The sequence below is a fragment of the Typopeltis vanoorti genome, chromosome 22 (assembly GCF_054136105.1).
Source record: "Typopeltis vanoorti isolate ZY-2024b chromosome 22, IOZ_Tvanoo_1.0, whole genome shotgun sequence".
In the NCBI taxonomy this organism is placed as follows: domain Eukaryota; kingdom Metazoa; phylum Arthropoda; class Arachnida; order Uropygi; family Thelyphonidae; genus Typopeltis; species Typopeltis vanoorti.
Genome location: NC_143570.1, coordinates 22703902 through 22724999, shown reverse-complemented (window position 1 = coordinate 22724999; position 21098 = coordinate 22703902). Strand labels below are relative to the sequence as shown.

General features: G+C 35.8%; 1 protein-coding gene across 2 annotated transcripts in view; it reads right to left on the bottom strand.

The window, feature by feature from the left end:
• Positions 1-21098, bottom strand: part of LOC150094209 (leucine-rich repeat serine/threonine-protein kinase 1-like) — an 803235-nt gene that overhangs the window by 271951 nt on the left and 510186 nt on the right. For both annotated transcript variants that reach the window (XM_090412317.1, XM_090412318.1), the window contains exon 21: positions 3165-4252. In XM_090412317.1, coding sequence (XP_090268443.1) covers positions 3165-4252 — 1088 coding nt within the window. The remainder of the gene's footprint in view (positions 1-3164; positions 4253-21098) is intronic.

Here is a 21098-nt window from a genome sequence, read left to right as displayed (position 1 = left end):
TCATCAAATCTTCATTCAGCTCACACTTTGCACACACCCTCCTTCCAAGTTTGAGAATTTCTCAGATAAACCTCGTATTCTGTTTGAGTTGTCAAAATGCATAGCAACTGACTGTAATCATGCACTTTAACAACACAAATGATGTGTAATTAGCATCAATTATTGAAGTGTACTTGATATTCACTTATGTTGATACATAAAAAATTATTTTCAATGGATTTACAGAACTCACACTTTCTTTCTTTTTTTTTTTTTTTTTAATAATAATAACATATAAAAAATAATTGAATCTATGAATGAATTGTAGTAAATGTAAAACAATCTTTGAAAGTTTAGAAAAAAAAACAGGCCATTTTATGTTCAATGATATTAATAGTCAAGATTCTAGAAAGGAATGTTGAATTCAACTCTGAAACTGAAAAGGAAATTCATTTAAATACACATGATTGCATTACATGTTTTACAAATGATTTTGAGACTTGATTTTTTAAAGTTAGCTGTCTCTCTCATCCCTAACTACTTTTTTTAAAGTTTATTTTACTTATTAATTATAAAAAAATTAACAAAAAAGGAATAACTTTAATGGCCATGGTGTGAGATAGAGGTGAATAGATTCAAATACTTGGTGGGATGTTGTTATAGACCTGGTAATGTGGATGGTGGTGATAGTGAAATGTATAGTCAAATAAGCCAAGCAAATAAGAAAAGGGTGATCATTATGGGTGATTTTAATTATGGCAATATAGATTGGAATGAAGAGATAGCAACTGGAAGTAAAGAAAATGAGTTTCTTGAGTTTTTGAGGGATAACTACCTCAGACAGTATGTAACAGAGGGCACAAGAGGATTAAGGGTCTTGGATTTGGTCATCTCATCGGAGGATGTAATTATCAATGAGGTATCAAATCATCCACCAATTGGCGAAAGTGACCATGAGGTGATTACTTGGGTGGTTGCCAGCAGTGCAAGGACCCCTGTGAAAAAAGGGTATATGTGGAACTACAAGGGGGGTGATTATGAAGAGCTCAGGAGACAGCTTGCAGGTGTAGCATGGAATGAGGAGTTAGCTGGAAAAGAGATCGATGCAGCTTGGGGGATTTTCAAAAAATATTTAGTGGATGCAATGTCTAAATGTATACCACGGGTGAGAAGGTTAAATAAGTTAGGTGTGAGATGGATGAATAAAGAGATTAAGCATGCAATACAGAGAAAAAGGGCATTGTGGAGGCAGCATAAGAGAAGTGGAAGTAACCAATTTCATGAGTTCTACAAAGACCAGGCAAGGAGAGTGACTTGGTTGGTGAGAGTAGCTAAAGAGAGGTATGAACAGCAGTTAGCTAATGAAGCTAAAAAGAATCCTAGGGAGTTCTTTCGATATGTAGCCAGCAAAAGAAAGAATGATTATGGAAGGATGACATTGATTGGAGGAAATGGTATAAAGACAGCTGTTGCAGAATGTGTGGTGGAGATACTTAATGAGCAGTTCATAAAGATCTTTCAATCTTGTGAATGTGACTTCATGGAGAGATTAAGAGCAGTTGATGATGGGGAGGAGAGACTGACTGTAAGTGAGCAAGAGGTGTTTGGGGAGTTGAGTAAACTAGATGTAAATAAGGCTGTGGGACTTGATAATATATCACCGCGTATTCTGAAGGAATGTGCCAGAGAGTTGACACCTGCCTTGACATATTTTTTTAATACGAGTCTTGCACTTGGTCAAGTCCCTAAAGAGTGGAAGGAGGGCAAGATTGTGCCACTTCATAAAGGAGGTGATCGAACTCAAGCATCAAACTATAGGCCTATCTGTGTGTCAGGTGTTGTGGTTAAGTTGTTGGAGAAGCTTGTGAGAACTAGGATCCAGAGTTGGGTTGACAACAATGGTATAATCTTTGATGGACAGCATGGATTTGCTAAAGGGAGGTCGTGTTTTAGTAATCTACTTACTTATTACAATAAAGTGACTGCTTCCTTGGACAGAGGAGAAGGATACACAGTAATATACTTGGATTTCGCAAAAGCTTTTGATAGAGTGCCTCATGATAAGTTGACAGTCAAACTAGAGCAGATGGGGTTGGATATTAGATTAGTGCATTGGATTGGAGACTGGCTATCTGATAGGTATCAACAAGTTGTGTATGGGGGTGTAATATCCAGGAAAAGGAAAGTCACTAGTGGAGTGCCTCAGGGATCTGTTTTAGGGCCATTACTATTTAACTTGTATATTAATGATATTGGCGAAGATTTGGATGGAGATATTCAGTTGTTTGCAGATGATGCAAAGTTGGGACGAACCATAAAGAGTAGTGAAGATGTTGTGGCCTTGCAAGAAGACTTGAATAAATTGAGTGATTGGACAAGCAAATGGGGATGTGAGTTCAATGTTGCAAAATGTAAGGTTTTAAAATTTGGAAAACAAAGATGGGATGCAGAATTTATGCTTGGTGAAAATATATTGTTGGAAGTAGAGGAAATAAGAGATCTGGGAGTGATAGTGGATAAGGATCTAAAATTTAGGGGTCACATCGCCAAAATTGTGAAGACAACACAAAGACTTCTGGGAATGATGAGGAGGACACTGACGTGTAGAAGTAGGGAGATTCTTGTTCCATTGTATAAGGCTTTGATTAGGCCACACATGGACTATTGTGCCCAGATTTGGTCACCTGGTTTTCAGAAGGATGAAGAGATGTTGGAAAGGGTCCAAAGGCGACTGACTAAGGTAGTTTCTGACCTCTGGAATGTCGAGTATGAGGAAAGATTGAAAAGATGTAATTTGCAGAGACTAGTGGAGAGAAGGAAGAGGGGAGATATGATAGAGACCTACAAGTTGGTAAGGGGTTGCTATAGGATCAATGGTGGAGAAGTTCTACAGCGAATAGTGGGAGATCAGGGGAGAACCAGAGGTCATCCCTGGAAACTGTATAAAGAGGGTGTGAGTAGGGGAGTGAGAGGCAGGTTTTTTTCGTGCAGAGTTGTGAATGATTGGAATGCCTTGCCTGAGAGTGTGGTGTCTGCAGGGAGTTTGAATGTGTTTAAGACCCGGTATGATGAGATGTGTGTGAGATAAAAGGACCTCCTAGATGAGTCTTTGACTCCATGAGGTCTTGTTTAATAATAATAATAATAATAATAATAATAATATATACAGATATCTTAATAATTACCTAACACTGTTAATATAAGGGCCAATTCCACTATTATCAGATGTGCTGAATGTTAGTCTTTGAGCCTTTTCATGTTCGACTGTACAAAAATTTTCTGATTTCTCACTGCAGGGAAAATGGTTATCATGATTAAATGAGACACCTTTCAGTACATGGGGTTCTGTAAAAGATTCAGGATGTGAGGAACTAATCCATTGCCACAAATCTTTATCGTCACTAGAGCCTATACCAAACTGTTCTGAATTAGAAGATAATTCGTCCTTTATGCATGACACTATACATTCAGTGCAAGGAACAAGCCTTGTGACTAAAAACTTCCCATCTGATGTATGGATAAATCTAGTACCAAGAGATGGATACCAGTCTTCAAGTAATGTATCAACATGATCAACAGCTAAAGAAAGCAACTTGGTAACTCCTTCAAGGCTTGGCGTAAGCACAATAGTCTGATATTTTCCAGGTTCACGTGAGAGATGAGAATTATCTGCACATTCCACTACTACTGGTTTTTTTACAATAACACATTGATTAGGAAGTAAAATTTCTAACACGGCTGATGAATGCATATCAATTTCATTCCAGTCTTCATCCTGATGAAGCATCATCTTAATTTCTCTGTAATCTAAAGGAAAATTATTCATGTAGGGAAGCAGTTCTTTCATACGAAATAATGTTGCATCTAAGTATCGCAATTCCATTCCAGTCTGCCAACATAACCATTCTGCTTTGCGCTGAAATATAGATGCAAGTACGGGATCCATTAATACATTTTTAGGTGTTGAAAAATAAGAACGAACAATCTCAATTATAAAGTCATCTGCAAGTATCCTTATTATCAATCGTGACCAAAAACCACTAGGAAAATAGGACATCAAAAACAGTCTTCGAACCATTTTATGTGGCTCATTTTGTTCAATAATTATACACATAGAAGAAAGCAAATTAATATCTTCATGTAGTTTGCCTAGATTTTTTGAGCTACCTCTTAACCTGATATTCTGACTATTCAGATCACTGAAAGGAATTTCTGAGGGTCGGATTATAGGGAAACTTCTTTTCAAAGACCAGGAGCGAGAACGTACAGGTATCTATAAGAGGAGAAAAATAATAAAATAGTAAAAGTTGAATCTTTCTGGTCTAAACATACATTTCAGATTTTTGAACTTGTAGTAATATAAAATGATTTATATTAAAATTCTTATAAACTTATACATCAAAATTAATATAATTTAAATTATTCTAAGTGAATATAACCAATTATACTTAAATGTATGATAAATTCAAGCAAAGTTTATTCCTTATAATTATTTAAAAATTAGAAATCTCAAAATTTGAATACTTAACTTATCAACCAACTGAATTAACTTGTTACCCTCATCATATCTAAAACGTCTTCAATAACCAATTTTAAAGCACTCCATATAGTTTTCATCATTTCCATTTAAATATTTATCATTCTCACTGTCTTTATCATTGTCACCATTATCATCACTACTAAACTTTCCACAATGAAAATCTTGTCAGTGATAAGATTATGAATTTAATTTAATGCTAAATGATTATTATATTTTCCTCATTATGTTTGCATTATTATTAGGATTAGTCCTGATATAAAGTCCAAAATCTGGGGTGCTTAGGACCTTGGAGTTCTCGGTTTTTCTGTATTTCTATGGTGTCTGGATATAACAATAACTTTTCTGACAACTGAAGGTTTTGTTATTGGAGAAGGGAGTGGCATGCACAAATAAATTATTATTATAAATTCCAGAAATTTTCTGCAGACAGTAGCAATATGAAACAAACATGATTGATGCTCAATTTAATTGCTTAAGAGAAAATGAAAAACATCTCCACAAGAATTTTGGCCAAGACATGGAACCACGACTTGGCCAAATGACTAGCAGAATCCTTTAACTAAAACTTTGTAAACAACATTACTCAAGAGACACATCCCAATTATGCCCAATGCAAAACCAACCCAGCACAGTTAACAGCAAACTATATTCTTTCCATCTGTCTCCAAACTTGAACTGAAAGATGCTCTCTTGCAGTTTAACCCTTAAACTAGCCCAGGGATAGACAATATCAGGCTAACAGACCTTATATAACACATTTGAACCAACTAATTCCAGGATGTCTGAAGCTAATCAATGCAATATTCAATAAAGGTATTATCCCCAGCAAACTGAAAACAGCAGTGATTACACCTCTCTACAGAGTAACAATAAAAAAAAATAAAAAAATGACACAAGACAACAGACCCATTGCCAATCTACCTGTCATCTCAATAACTCTCAGAATTAATACACACCAGATTACAAAATTAATTACAAAAATACAATATAATCTTGCATAAACAATACAGATTCCAAAAAACACAAAACAAAGCATTATTTTGTTATTAGAAGATATTACAGATATCATATGCAAAATTCTCAATAAAAATAAATTCACCATATTTATGCTATTAGATCTAAAAAAAAGTATTCGATACTCTCAACAATAAAATATTACTGAATGAATTACACTCCACTGGCATTTGCAGAAAACTATACTATGGTTCACGATTTAACTGTCAAACAGAATCCAGGTACTAAACATAGTATTGGGTTGGCAAATAAGTTCGTTCGATTTTTCAGAGTGGAATGAAACACATTTTATTTAATATATATAATAAATACTAGTCAGTTATATATTGACCCTCTTTATCAATGACCTCTTGCCACCTGTCCACAAACTTCATTATGCTGCATTCATAAAAACTCCTGAGGTTTACTGGCAAAAAACTGATCCAGGTGTCTTTTGACAGCCTCCTCATTAGCGAAGGTTTTTCCATTCAGAGAATTCTGCAATGATTGGAATAAGTAGTAATCGGAAGGTCCCAGGTCCGGTGAATACGGAAGATGCGGCAAAACATCCCAGCCAAGACGTAACAGTTTACTCCGGGTTATTAACGACGTGTGGGGTCTGGCATTGTCGTGGTGAAAGACAACTCCTTTCTGATTTGCCAATTCAGGAAGTTTTGTGCTAATTGCATGGGCAAGTTGGGTCAACTGTGAGCAATATCCAGTTGAATCAATCATTCTGCCTGAAGGTAACACCTCGTAGTGGACAACACCTTTATAATCCCACCACACAGAGAGCTTGATCTTCTTTGGGTGCAATTCCGCTTTCGAAGTTGTTTGTGGTGGTTTGCTCTTGTGCCCCCCATGATCTTTTATGTACCACGTTATCATACATGACCCATTTTTCATCTCCTGTAATCATCGGCTTCAAAAATGGGTTGTTTTTTGGCGACGTCACAGCGAATCACAGATGGATATGCGAGCAGTCATATTGGCCTCAGTCAATTCATTTGGCACCCAAACATCGAGTTTTGAAACCTATCCCAGTTTGTGCAAATGGTTTTCAATGCTTGTATGGGATATGTTCAGTACTGTAGCAATCTCCTGCACTGTTTGTGATGGATTTTTGTCAACGATATCCTTCACAACACTCGAATCAACCTCGGTCAGGTTAATGGCATGAGGCGCATCACTAACATCGAAATCTCCAGAACGGAATTTGGCAAACCACTTTTGGCATAAGTGTTCTGTTAAGGCACCATCCCCATATACGCTGCATGTTTTTTTATGGGTCTCTGCAGCTCGTTGGCCTTTTTTGAAATAAAAAAGCAAAATATGCTGGTAATGTATATTATTTCCTTCCATTTCTAAAAATATGCTACACACATGCAACTGAAGTAGGCCAAACGAAAATTCACTGAAAGGTTATGTGCAATGTCACCTTTCAACTGCGCAATAGCATTGCACGGTAGCGCAACAACAGCGACAGGCGAAGCGGTGTAAACTTGTACTAACATATAAACTGAACGAACTTATTTGCCAACTCAATACAAGTAGTCAAGCTGAACATAGAGTCCCTCAAGGTGCAATATCATTATCGCCCACTATTTTTAACTATTAGATAAATGATATTCAGAACCTTCTCATGTAGACATATCAGTATGCAGATGATGCTACACTACTAACAATCCATGAAGACATCAACATCGCATTCTTCAACAAATCTAATTGGATTAACAAGGTATTTTTATAACAACTCAATCATAATAACTCCAATGTTAGTTATAAAAAACGCAAGAGCCATATATCTAGTACCAATTACATACACAGTCACTCACATCATTGTATTATCAATACCCACATCTGCCATTGTCTTGAAACCGCACCTGCAACATAGGTTAAATATCTGGACCTTTATATTATTATTATTATTATTATCTCGGGCAATTCCAAGGAGTCGACAGATTCGTCGAGGGAGACCCTAACATTATGACAACTATTCGACATTCACACAGTATCTATCATACCTCGCCTTGAACTCATTCATGGTCATAGTACCCACAACAGACTCTGGCAGCTTATTCCACTCATTCACCACTTTCCAAGTAAAAAACCTAGTTCTAACACCCCTACTAACCACATTCTTGCCCAGCTTCCATGTATGGCCCCCAGTTCTCCCACCACCAGTCATATTTTCAAAAATATCTTCTGGATCAATCTTATAGAAACGCTTCAGTAATTTGAATGTCTCAATCATATCACCCCTTTTCTGCCTATCAACCAATTTTTGCAACCCACAAATCTTCAACCTGTTTTCATAAGGATCATTCCACAGACCTGCTATCATCTTGGTCACTCGTCTCTGGATCCTCTTCACCTGCTCTCCATCAAGAAGAAACCCTAAAGCCCATATCTGGGCACAGTAGTCTAGATGGGGTCTTATCAAGACTCGATATAGAGGTACAATAACTTGTTTGTCTCTGCTTATTAAAGTATTTTTCAGCAACCAAGTGATTTGATGAGCTGATTTTGCCACTTTTGCAATGTGCCTCCTACACCTCAACTCACTATCCACCAATACTCCCAAATCCCTGGCCTCATCAATCTCCTGGAGTACGGTTCCACCAATGTGATATACTGCTGCTAATCTTTTCACTCCAAAATGCATAACCTTACACTGTGCCACATTAAATTGACATCCATTTTCCCTAGCCCAGTCCTCCAAACTATCCAAATCATCCTGTAAAATTTTGACATCCTGTGCACTCACAATTGCTCTACCCAACTTTGCATCACCAGCAAACAAGTGAACACTTCCTCTCAGATCCTTTCCTATATTGTTAATGAACAAATTGAAAAGCAGTGGTGGTCCAAGAACAGAACCCTGCGGCATACCACTAGTCACAAGCCGTCTTTTGGACTCCACTCCTGAATAAACCACTCTCTGGTATCTCTCCATCAACCACCCTCCTATCCATCTCGACATACATTAAATACGCTGTTGTTGTTATGTGCCATCCAGTCGTTTTGAACTCTTGGTGATCTTGTGAACAATCCTACTTGGCCTCTTGTCCTTTCTTTCAGTAGTCTTCCTTTTCTTCTCATTCCGTCAATCTTCTCCAACATAACTGCCTTTTCCAATGATTCATCAGCTCGCATAATATGTCTACTGCACATCAATTTCTATTTAGCGATCATTGCCTCCAAGGAGCATTCTGTCTTTATACTCTAAAACCTTCTTATTGGTCATTCTTACAGTCATGGGAATCTTAATAGTTTCCTCCGCACCCATAATTCAAATGAATCAATTTGCTTTCTGTCTTTTTGTGCTTTGATAATTCTAACTTTTATGGCCTTACTCAGACCTCTATCTTTCATAATTTTTGTCATGTTTAACATAGCTTTTTTTCCCATTCTGGACCCCAGTAAATCATAACTTTCAATGATTTCTATTTTATCTCCCTCTTATTAATTCATTTAAACCATCACTTTTGTTTTGCTGATGTTTAAATTAAGCCCAGCTTTGTTACTTTCCCTTTTAACCAGTACAATTGACTGCTCCAGATCTTCCTTAGTTCTATTATGAGGGTTGTATTATCTGCATATCTTAAATTATTCATTTTTCTGCCACCAATCTTAATTCCAGCTGGATCTTTGTCTAAGTTAGTCATTCTCATAACATATTCACTATAAATATTAAAAAGATAGGCAACAATATGCAACCCTACCACAACCCACTTTCTATTCAAACAGTCTCCTTCTCCAAAGACTACTGAAGCTTCTTAGTTGTCATACAGATCTCTTATCAAAAGAATTGGATGCTCAGGGTATTACCATTGGTCTCATTACAATCCACAGTCTGCTGTGATCAACGCAATCAAAAGCTTTCTTATAATCAATAAACACATGAATACTTCCTTCTGAAAATTCTCTTGTTCTTTCTATAATCCATCTCATGTTTACTATTTGGTCTCCAGTTCCTCTACCTCTCCTAAAACCTGCCTATTCTTGTGGCATTTCTCAATTCACATATGGCACCAGCCTTTATTCAATTTCTTTCAGCATAACTTTACTTGCATGTGAAATTAAAGCAATGATTCTATAATTCTCACAATCTCTGAGATTTTATATTTTTGTAATTGGGATGAATACTGATGTTTTCCAATCTCTAGGCCAGTGTATTTTCTTCCAAACATGTTGACAAATTTTAGTCAATATTCCCAGCTGCTCTCAATAATTCCACTGACAGCTCCAGGAGCTTTTGCCTTCTGGCAGCTGTTCCACTGCTAATATCACTTAACTTTTCATTATCTTTGGTTCCTCAGCAAATTCTCTTCTTTCAAATTCTCCTTCAATATTATTATCTTTGTTGTACAAATTCTCTACATATTCTTTCCATCTTTTTTTCACTGCTTCTTCTTCCATCAGACATTTCACAAATTACTTTTTACAACTCCTAATCTAGGGATAAACCTCCCTGAAACATCATTTATTTTTCTAAACAGATCTCTTTCTACCCATAATATTGCTTTCTTCAATTTGCTTGCACTTTTGTTTAGATGTTTTTCCTTATCTTCCTATCCTGTCTCAGGAAATCTGGACTTGGTCATCTAACCGTTTCTTTGTTTCTCCGAAGTTTAATTTTTCTTTTTTCCTCTGCTATTTCTATAGCTTCTGACAACCATTCAATCTTTCTTTCTTTCTTGTTGCTTTACTTAGAGTTTTCTTTGCTGCTTCTATGATTGTATGTTTTGATTCTTCCCACAGTTCTTCTAATTCTCTTCTTGTCTTCTCCAAACTTTTTAATTTCTTTCCAACTTCTTCCTTAAATGCTTCATTTATACGATTCAAATCAAATCTGATACTGTTCTTTTGTTTCTTCTTAGCCCTTAATTTCAATTTAACTTCAGCTATCAATAATTCATAATCTGTCCAACATTCTCTGCACCAGGTAGTGTTTTTGTTGCTTGGATAGCACTTCTCCTTCTTCTGGCAACAATATACCCTATCTAATTTCTGTATTCACCATTAGGTGAAGTCCATGTGTACAATCTTCTTTTATGTTGTTGAAAGCAAGTGTTCATAATAAAGCAAACTGTTCTTGACACAAAATTCCAAACATCCTTTCTCCTGCTTCATTCCTCAGTCTTAAACCAAATTTTCCAGTGATGCCTTGTTCCCACTTTTGCATTCCAATCATCTAATATCAAGTGAAAATCTGTTTTATCAATACAGTATACTACTTTCTGCATGCTGCTGTAAAATTCTTTGATCTCATCTTCAACTGAATCTATAATGGGTGCATACACCAGTATGTACCACTGCAAATATCCACTGCATTCTTTTCTATGAATGCTACTCCATTTCTTTGAAGGTTTCCATGTCCAGAGTAATACAACATGAAATCATCGGTATCAAAGTAACTCATTTCTGTCCAATTCAGTTTACTGATTCCTAAAATCTTAACTCGAGTTCTTTTGATTTCTTTCTTTACCAGTTCCAGTTTTCCTTGATACAAGCTTCTTATATTCCATGTTCCTATTTTATGTAACTCAGAAAAGCAGAGGCATTTTCTTCTGAGATTAGCTCTATCAGAAGTTGAACTTACAGAAGGTTTTGATCCAGCTTCATCATTCTTTAACTTCGTTGGAAGTTCCTCTCTGTTCTTCCTCGACAGCCATTTTAATGCCTTCTGACCTGGGTGTCCCATCTTCCAGCACTATATCACAATTACTTAAGCCTCTGTTCATAAGATTTTCTTGGCAAAATATATACAGAAGTAGTTTGCCATTGTATTCTTCCATGTTTGTTTAGCCTACTAGGTAAGGCAAATACCTGGGAGAGAAGGCAGACTCCCACTGCAATAGATGAATAAAAGTAAAATAGGAAAGATTGGGAGGAGAGGGATGGAAGGAGCAAGAAGGAAAAAAGAAAGAAGAGGTGGGACTGGTCTACAGATAATATAACAGATGTATATTACATGAAATAAGGCATGGTCCAGCATTAGGTACCTCAGGTTCACCACTCTCATACTCACTAAAGTGAGCCCTTGAGGAATAAATTGACTGAATACATGTAAATAAATAAATAAATAGAGTATATATATATATATAAAATAATTTTTAAAAAATTAAAAAAAAAACTGCATTATTGCAGCTAAATTGTTTCAAGTAAAGAATGCCACTCCAATCAACACTAAGAAAATTATTTACCATGGCATCCATGAAACAGTACTAAGATATGGTAATACCATTCTGTGCAAACATTCACCTATCCAAAGTAGAAATGTTATATAAAATAATTTCTACAGTGCTTTGGAGAGCCAACACACAAAATACTGACCAACTCTTTAATAGCCTCACATAAAATTTTAAGCACGTCACAAGTGAGCTCTATGTAATCATATTAAACAACCATTGTTATAATGATTACAATAAGCATAGAGACACAGTACATAACACAGACTATTACTCCTCTTTATATTACCAGACATTAATATATGTGGTGCAACTGTGAGAAAGCATTTGATACCACCTCAGCTCAATAATCTTCCACATAACTTAAAACATCTAAATAGTTATTAAACATTAACAAGAACTATGGAAGTGGAACCATCACAATTGGCACAACACATCCATAGAACTGAAAGGTTAAACATGCACATATACACCAAAACACAAACAGTAAACAATAATCCCACTCTCTACATACACTTGATCTACCTCTGAAGATAGTGGAATTATAATCCACACCATGCATAACCCAATTACCACCATTAGCATCCAGGTCATGGTGTCACATTACCTGAACCAATATTATATTACCTACAGGTAATATTATCCTTCTCATGCCCTAAAAATCATATTTTTTCCTTAAAATAACGAATTTTACCTCTGGTTGCATATACTTCACTCTCTTTATGTGCATATTATCATCACTGTTATTATTATTATTATTATCGATTGGGGATATGCAGTTGTTTACAAATGATGCCGAAAATTGCAACAGTTTGAAATTAAGCAAAATTGGAAGAAACTATGAGAAATAGAGTATATTGTAAAATCTTGTATAGAAAGAATTTTGTACAAAACTCTTATATACCGATTTTACTTAAGAAAGAAAGTCAATACAAAATAGTTGTAGTTTAATTAACATTTTTTCATAAGTGTTTTATGTAATATGGTAAAATATTAGAATGAATTACTAAATTATTTGACTACCAATATTGTACAAACAAAGAGATAGCCCAGACTAGAGATGTAGAGATGTAGATTAGAGATGTAGACCTGAGGCTAACTCCACGTGCGAAGGTCAGAGAGTTACGGAATTTTCCCACCATGACTCAGCGATTTCGTAAAGGGGGAAGGAACTCCTGGTAGAACATCCGGGGAACTCGATCTGAAGAAGTCCCAAGGCCATGAAGGTAGAATAAAAAGGAGACAGGTGCTCTGTTCCTGACTTGTTCTGGTGTCGCTTCGAAGAGGGTCCTGGTTCCAGCCGTTCCAAGGATGGGGAAGGATATCCCGCTAGCAGTATTTCGATGATGATAGGATATTTTTAACGGCGATGTCAGCCTGTTCGAGAAGTCCCATCGTGAAGTTATTTAAGTGATCTCTGAGAATGCTGTATCGTTGTAGCCATGGAATAGAGTCTGTTTGCAATTCTAATGGGAAAAGAAGATTATATTTGTGATCTCTAGGATCTTGAATGCTGAACTGGCTGAGACAGGTTTCAAATAAGATTAATGTAGAACTATCATGGATTGTCAACCTTAGGGCAAGGAATGTTGATTATATAGTTGCTAGCATATCATAAAGTTATGAAGTCGGAAAACCATACTTATAGATTGAATGTGAAGCTTAGTTAAGCATAAATCTGTTAATGATCCAAGTTAAAAGAAGTTGAAGTGTGCGTGAAATTGACCTCATGTCTGACGTATATGTGAACATATAAATTTGTCTTTGTTTTAAGCTAAAGGCTAAAATTGTTGATTTAAGTAATTTGAGAAACAGACACGTGCTAAGCGTTGTTACTTAGCTGAATTGAAGGGAACCAGATAATTTTGATATGTGTGAAATCCTATCTCCTTTATGTTGTAATTACCATGTCTTAATATGAATAAATTGTTTTGTTTGAAGAGTTAATAACTTGCCTGATTTCAACTTACCAATGCACTTCTCATAAAAATATAGAACCTGTGTGTCCTTAAAGTTGTGGGACTTGATAATATATCACCACGCATTCTGAAGGAATGTGCCAGAGAGTTGACACCTGCCTTGACATATTTTTTTAATACGAGTCTTGCACTTGGTCAAGTTCCTAAAGAGTAGAAGGAGGACAAGATTATGCCACTTCATAAAGGAGGTGATCGAACTCAAGCATCCAAATATACACCTATCTGTGTGTCAGGTGTTATGGTTACGTTGTTGGAGAAGCTAGTGAGAACTAGGATGCAGAGTTGGATTGACAACAATGGTATAATCTTTGATGGACAGCATGGATTTGCTAAAGGGAGGTCATGTTTTAGTAATCTACTTACTTATTACAATAAAGTGACTACTTCCTTGGACAGAGGAGAAGGATACACAGTAATATACTTGGATTTTGCAAAAGCTTTTGATAGAGTACCTCATGATAAGTTGACAGTCAAACTAGAGCAGATGGGGTTGGATATTAGATTAGTGCATTGGATTGGAGACTGGCTATCTGATAGGTATCAACAAGTTGTGTATGGGGGTGCAATATCCAGGAAAAGGAAAGTCACTAGTGGAGTGCCTCAGGGATCTGTTTTAGGGCCATTACTATTTAACTTGTATATTAATGATATTGGCGAAGATTTGGATGGAGATATTCAGTTGTTTGCAGATGATGCAAAGTTGGGACGAACCATAAAGAGTAGTGAAGATGTTGTGGCCTTACAAGAAGACTTGAATAAATTGAGTGATTGGGCAAACAAATGGGGATGTGAGTTCAATGTTGCAAAATGTAAGGTTTTAAAATTTGGAAAACAAAGATGGGATGCAGAATTTATGCTTGGTGAGAATATATTGTTGGAGGCAGAGGAAATAAGAGATCTGGAGGTGATAGTGGATAAGGATCTAAAATTTAGGGGACACATCGTCAAAATTGTGAAGACAACACAAAGACTTCTGGGAATGATGCGGAGGACACTGTCGTGTAGAAGTAGGGAGATTCTTGTTCCATTGTATAAGGCTTTGATTAGGCCACACATGGACTATTGTGCCCAGATTTGGTCACCGGGTTTTCAGAAGGATGAAGAGATGTTGGAAAGGGTCCAGAGGCAACACTGACTAAGGTAGTTTCTGATCTCTGGAATGTTGAGTACGAGGAAAGATTGAGAAGATGTAATTTGCAGAGTCTGGTGGAGAGAAGGAAGAGGGGAGATATGATAGAGACCTACAAATTGGTAAAGAGGTTGTTATAAGATCAATGGTGGAGAAGTTCTACAGAGAATAGTGGGAGATCAGGGGAGAACCAGAGGTCATCCCTGGAAACTGTATAAAGAGGGTGTGAGTAGAGGAGGGAGAGGCAGGTTTTTTTCATGCAGAGTTGTGAATGATTGGAATGCCTTGCCTGAGAGTGTGGTGTCTGCAAGGAGGTTGAGTGTGTTTAAGACATGGTATGATGAGATGTGTGTGTGATAAAAGGACCTCCCAGATGAGTCTTTGACTCCATGAGGTCTTGTTTAATAATAATAATAATAATAATAAAGTTAAAGATAGCCACAACTGACTAAATTTAAGTATCTAACGTTGCTTGAATTAGAATTGAATATTAGAGATTTATTCCGTGTTCCGCTGAGCATTTCTCTTAGAAGTATAGGAAAAACAAACAATTCTATTGTGCAATCTTTAATGGCGCAGTCGTTATACAAATAAATTTTTAAAGATCACTGTAAGAGAAAGCTAGCTAGTTAGACAAAAGAATTGGTTCCAGCCAGAGGCAATTCCTGAATCTATATTCCACACACGTGAAAGTAGCATAGTTACGACCTTGAGAAGGGGGAAAGAAATTGTAGACTAAAGGATTAAAAGCGATAAGACTAGCTCAAGCAAAGATTACAACTCGGAGTTATGACTGACAAGAAAAAGAAGTTAAGATAAGTTAATAAAGAATAGTGAATATATATTCAAATCAAGAATATATAAAAGGTTAAAGAAAAATAAAAAGCATTAAATTTTACAATATGTTGTGGATTTACAGGAGAATTTGAATGACTTTATGAATGGGAAAGAGTGGAGTTACAAATTCACAAAGTTCTAAACATGTCACAAAGTATAATGCTTAGAATCTGGAAAGCAAATATGGGATACAGATTATAATTTTGGTAAGATATCTTACACGAGGTGAAGGGTGAAGGAAATAAGAGCAGATCTCTTATCTGCTGGAGTGGAGGGGAATGATCAATAAGGACCTAAAATTTAATGGGAGGAAGTATGCTGCTAAAATTGTGAGGACATTACAAAAGATTATTGCAATGATGCAGAGGACATTGTTAGGCAGGAATAAGAAGATTATAACATGGAAACTGTGCATAGTTTGAGTTACTTGATTTTTTAGTAGATGAAGATATAGTGAAAGAGAACAGATTCAAAAGCGATCAAGTATAGTTTCTAGTACATATATATTATAAGGAACATAATATTCTAATCACAGTTTTTCTAGCATGTTATTATTATTATTAATATTATTACATAACACCTCCAGGGAGTCCAAAGACTCATCGAGGGAGGGTACCTACTCTACAACTCTTTGTCTCCACCACTGCACTAACCACAACTACCTTCATCATCTACACCAATGCCATCTACCGCCAACCACCACCACTAGTATTTTCACAGACAATCACATGTTGAAAAATTAATGTAAAATTGCACTAAAAATAGTGGGTAATCACAACTACAATACGTGGATAGTCATGCCAGGATGACAGTTGCAAAGAATATAGTGAAATTACTGAATTACTACTTCATTAGTATGTCACACTGGTGTAAATGATGCTGTGCAATATGTAGAAGAGAGGCAAGTATCAGGAGAACTGGAAGTGAAAGAATCACAGGTTGTATCAGGTGATGCTTGAATTAGATGTTAACAAGGTTGCAGGAATAGATGACATATCACCACGTATTGTTAAGGAATGTGTACAACAGTTACGTATGGTCTTGGACTGGTTATTTAATGAAACCTTGCAGTAGGTAAGGCTCCTAAGGAGTGGTAAGAAGACAAAATATTATCAGTCGACAAGTATGGTTCTAGGACAGATGTTTCCAATTATAGACAGTCTGTATAACTGCAGTTGTAATAAAGGTGCTGAAAAGATAATAGAATACTACATGACAAGTTGGTGTACAAGCAGCAGAGGATGGGAATGAATAGTGCCTTGGTCAGATGGATTGGAGACTGGCTCTCTGAATGATACCAGCAAGTTGTGTATGACGGAGCAGTCTCAAAAAAGGAGGGTAACTAGTGGTGTGCCACTGGGTTCTGTTCTTGAGCTCCTGCTGTTTAACTTGTTTGTAAATAATATATCATGTGGATTGACTGAGGATCCTCAGTTGTTTGCTGATGGGGAGAATTTTAATCAGTACTGTTGATATTAATTCCCTTCAAAGAAGATCTGAATAGAATTTTGGCTTGGACAAAGGACTGGGGGTGTAGTTTTAATATTAATAACTGCAAGGTGTTGCATTTTGGAGTGCAGAAATATAAGGCTGTGTACTATATTGATGGCACCATACTGCAGGAAGGTGGATAAGATTCAAGATCTTGGAGTGGTGGTTGACAGTTGACTGAAGTTCAGAGGGCATAGTGCAAGTGTTGCAAAGACTGCCCATGGTAGTACCTTTATGATAAGACATAGACTAACATGTAGGAATAAGGAGGTAGTTGTGCCACTGTATAAAGAACCGATCAGACCACACTTGGACCACTATGCTTAGATTTAGTCACCTGGTTTTCATGGTGATGTGGAAACATTGGAGAGAGAGTCGACAGATGAGTGGCTAAGACAATATCAGGGCTCTGGAATGTTCACTATGGAGAGGTTGAAGGAATGTGGATTGCAGAGTTTGGTAGATAGAAGGAAAAGAGGTAACATGATAGAGACATTTAAGTAATTGAGGAGATTGTATTGGATTAATCCAGAGTTAGAAGGCAAGAGAGGAAGAATCAGAGCAGATTTTGTAAAAGGAGTGTGATGAAGAGGGGATGTGAAGAGATTTTTTACATGGAGAATTATGGGTAAATTGAATGTATTACCAGAATATGTTGTTAATGTAGGTAGTTTTAAAAATTTTTAAATTCAGTATGACAAATATGTTGTCAGTTGAATGAACCTAGTTTCCTCTCTGGGTGTAATGGTGCACAGCTTGTCCATGTCAATAATAATTTATTTCATTTATTATTGATTTCTGAAATATTTACACAATTTCAGTAATCATCTTTAGTGACATTCCAGCTTGCAATTTTTACAAAATTTAGCACTAAGTACTGCATATGTGATTCATTTTCTACATTTCATTTCAATTAAAATTTTGATAATCATACTTTTTTTGCATCTATATTTATAAAACGCGTTCTAATATTAACGATGAAGATTACATGGAATTTTTGAATAATGGATAATAATAATAATAATAATAATATGATAATGTCTCAGACAAATTACATATATATGATTATTACAGACATTTTTTTGCATGCTTACACATTATATATAAAATAACAAATTTTCTATTTTCATCGTACAGAGTATTTACATATTTACAATTAATGCATATTACACTTGATGCTCTGTACATTATACTGTATGGCTTAATGCACATTATTTCTTTTCAATATTTTTTTCTTTGGATACAAATTCATATACTTTTTTTTCTTTTTAATATCTGTATCTTCATTATTATTATACACCGTACTGACTGTTTTGTTACATAATTTGCAGTCTTTGATTATGAGGATTACGTGTGGATGAGTGAGGCAGATTTAATCCCACCTACTTCGAAGCTTGGGTTAGCTTTTATGAAGAGAGTGGGATTAGCCTTCACTATATATGTTGTTGTTACTGTTTATGGATGGGATGTAGGTATTGGATACTGGTGATTTGTGATCTGTATTAGTGTTAATGGTATATTAACTTTGTTGGTATATTTTCCAGAGTTCGTGTTTTAATGTTCTGTAGTTGTCTATGTGTTTTAAATTATTTCGCAGGTTGTTGAGTAGTGTGGATATCTAATGTGATCTCACCAAAGAACCATATGAGCTGTTGAAGGATGTAGGGTAGAGAGTTGTTGTGGGTTGTGTTATACAATATGTGTTTCTGTTGTTTTGATGAGTGATGTTGAAGTAATTCCTTAGTAATATTATGTAGTGTTTCAGATTTTTAATGCTCAGGATTCTGTGTATCCCCTATGTGCTGGTCGGATATTGGCTGTTGTGTATAAGGTGTCCAAATCACTATTGACACAATTTTCCTATGTAATATTTCCAATTTTGTTAGGTGGCCGTTTGATGTGTTTGCATAGCCTGTTATACTGTATCTGAGTAGGGATTCGCAGATACCATGTCTTTTACTTGGAAGAGTTTCGCTGCAATGATGCGGAGTTTGGTATGTAGGTATTCTATATGTTTTGTCCATTTAAGGTGGCCATCGATAGACCAAGGTATTTTGCATGTGTTACAGGTTTGATTTTGGGACATTGGCAGGTTTTTTTGTTGTTAATGCAGTGGTATGTGTGACAGTGTATCGATAGTTGTGCGGGGAGCATGATTCTCGGGTTGTGTATTATTAACATCTGTCCTCCGAATCTGAATAAAAATGATGGTCTAACAATTCCAAGAACGTGGAGGACCCATCTACAACCTTCATAGCAACCACAAAGAAAAATCTCAATACAAGAAGACTTGGTGAAGTGTGTTTTTTTTTCTTTTTTCTTTCCCTCCTGAACATTCAATAGCAACCTGTATAATTCCAGAAGAATCCTAGTATGTGAGGACTTTAGCAGAGTTTATTGTAGTTTTTATTTTATTTTATTTTTATTATTATTATTATTTTTTTCACTAGAGGGCAGGCAAAGAAAAAAGATTAGTTAACAACGTAGATGTAATTTACTTGTATAGAGTGCAACAGCATGTAGCTTGTTCTTATACACATGTTTCCTTCTGAAGATGGCCTCAATGCAGGGGTCGAAACGTAAAGTTATTATTTTATTATTAATCAGTAAAATAATCTTTTCGACACGTGTGTTTTGTGTCCCTAAATTCATTAATATGAAAAGAAAGAGTATTAACATCTGTGTTTTGGTGCCATTGATTACAACTGCATTTTGGTAGAAGTATGTTGTCATTTCATTCAGGTCTTGTGCTTTAGAGAGAGCTGTGTTGATGTCTGTGTGGACTGCTAGTATTGCAGGGTCATCTGCATACTGAAATATTTGACTTCTTATGGCCAGGTTATGAACATCATTACTGTATATGTTGAACAGAGTGGGTGATAATATGGCACCTTGAGGGACTGTGTTTTATTTGTATACCCCGGCTGTGACATGTACCTATTTTTGTTACTTTTGTTCTGTTTGAGAGATAGTTCCTGAACCAGGTATGCAGTGTTCCTCTTATATCTATTGAGTATAGTTTGGTGAGTAGTATGTCATGTTCAAGTGTATCAAATACTTTGGTTAAGTCAATCAGTATAAGGATAGCATACTTGTTTTTGTCAAGAGCTTTGTTTATTGCATCGGCAATGTCTTCTAATAAAGTGATGGTGCTTTTTGTTTTCTGAAAAGCTGCATTGGTTTTGTGAGATGATGTTGTACTTCTGTAAATAGTTCTGTAGTCTGGTGTGTGTTATTTTTCCTAAAATTTTTGAAATTACTGGTAGGGCTATTGGTCTGTAGTTCTGAGCATCGTTTCTTTTACCATGTTTGTAAATTGGCATAATTATTGCAGTTTTTACTTGTTGTGGAATAATGCCAGTGTCGAATATTGTGTTCACGAGTTTCAAAAGTATTGGATTTATTTGTTTAAAGTGTGTTAAAAGGTCTGTGAGTCTTATTTTGTCTCTTCCTGGAGTGGTCTTTGGTTTTAGCTGTAAAAATGCTTCTTTCAGTTCCTGTTTTGTTACAGGTGGAAAATACATAGTTTGTTGTTGACTTTGTGTCAGTAGTTTTTTGTTGATTGTTGGTAGATTGTCTTTTTTGAGTTGTGTAATATTATTTGTGAATTCATGGTTGAATGAGTCTGCTAGTTCCTCTTGGTTTGTATCCTGACTGAAGCTTTTTGCAATAAAATCTTGTGCTGAAGTTTTCTTTTTTCGAGTTACTAATTCGTTGGAGTGTAGCCCATGTTTGCTTCATGTTGTCGTTATATTCCATGAATTTTTGGAAGTAGTAGTGCCTTTTTGCCCTATGAATTTTTGCTTTGATTTCTTGTGTTTGTGTACAATATTTGCAAATATGTGTTATTGGGTGACTTTTTTTTAATTTTTTGCATAGATTTTCTTTTAGAGTAATACTATTTAGTATATTTAGACAATAATCTAAATCAATTTTGGAGTAATACTATTTATATA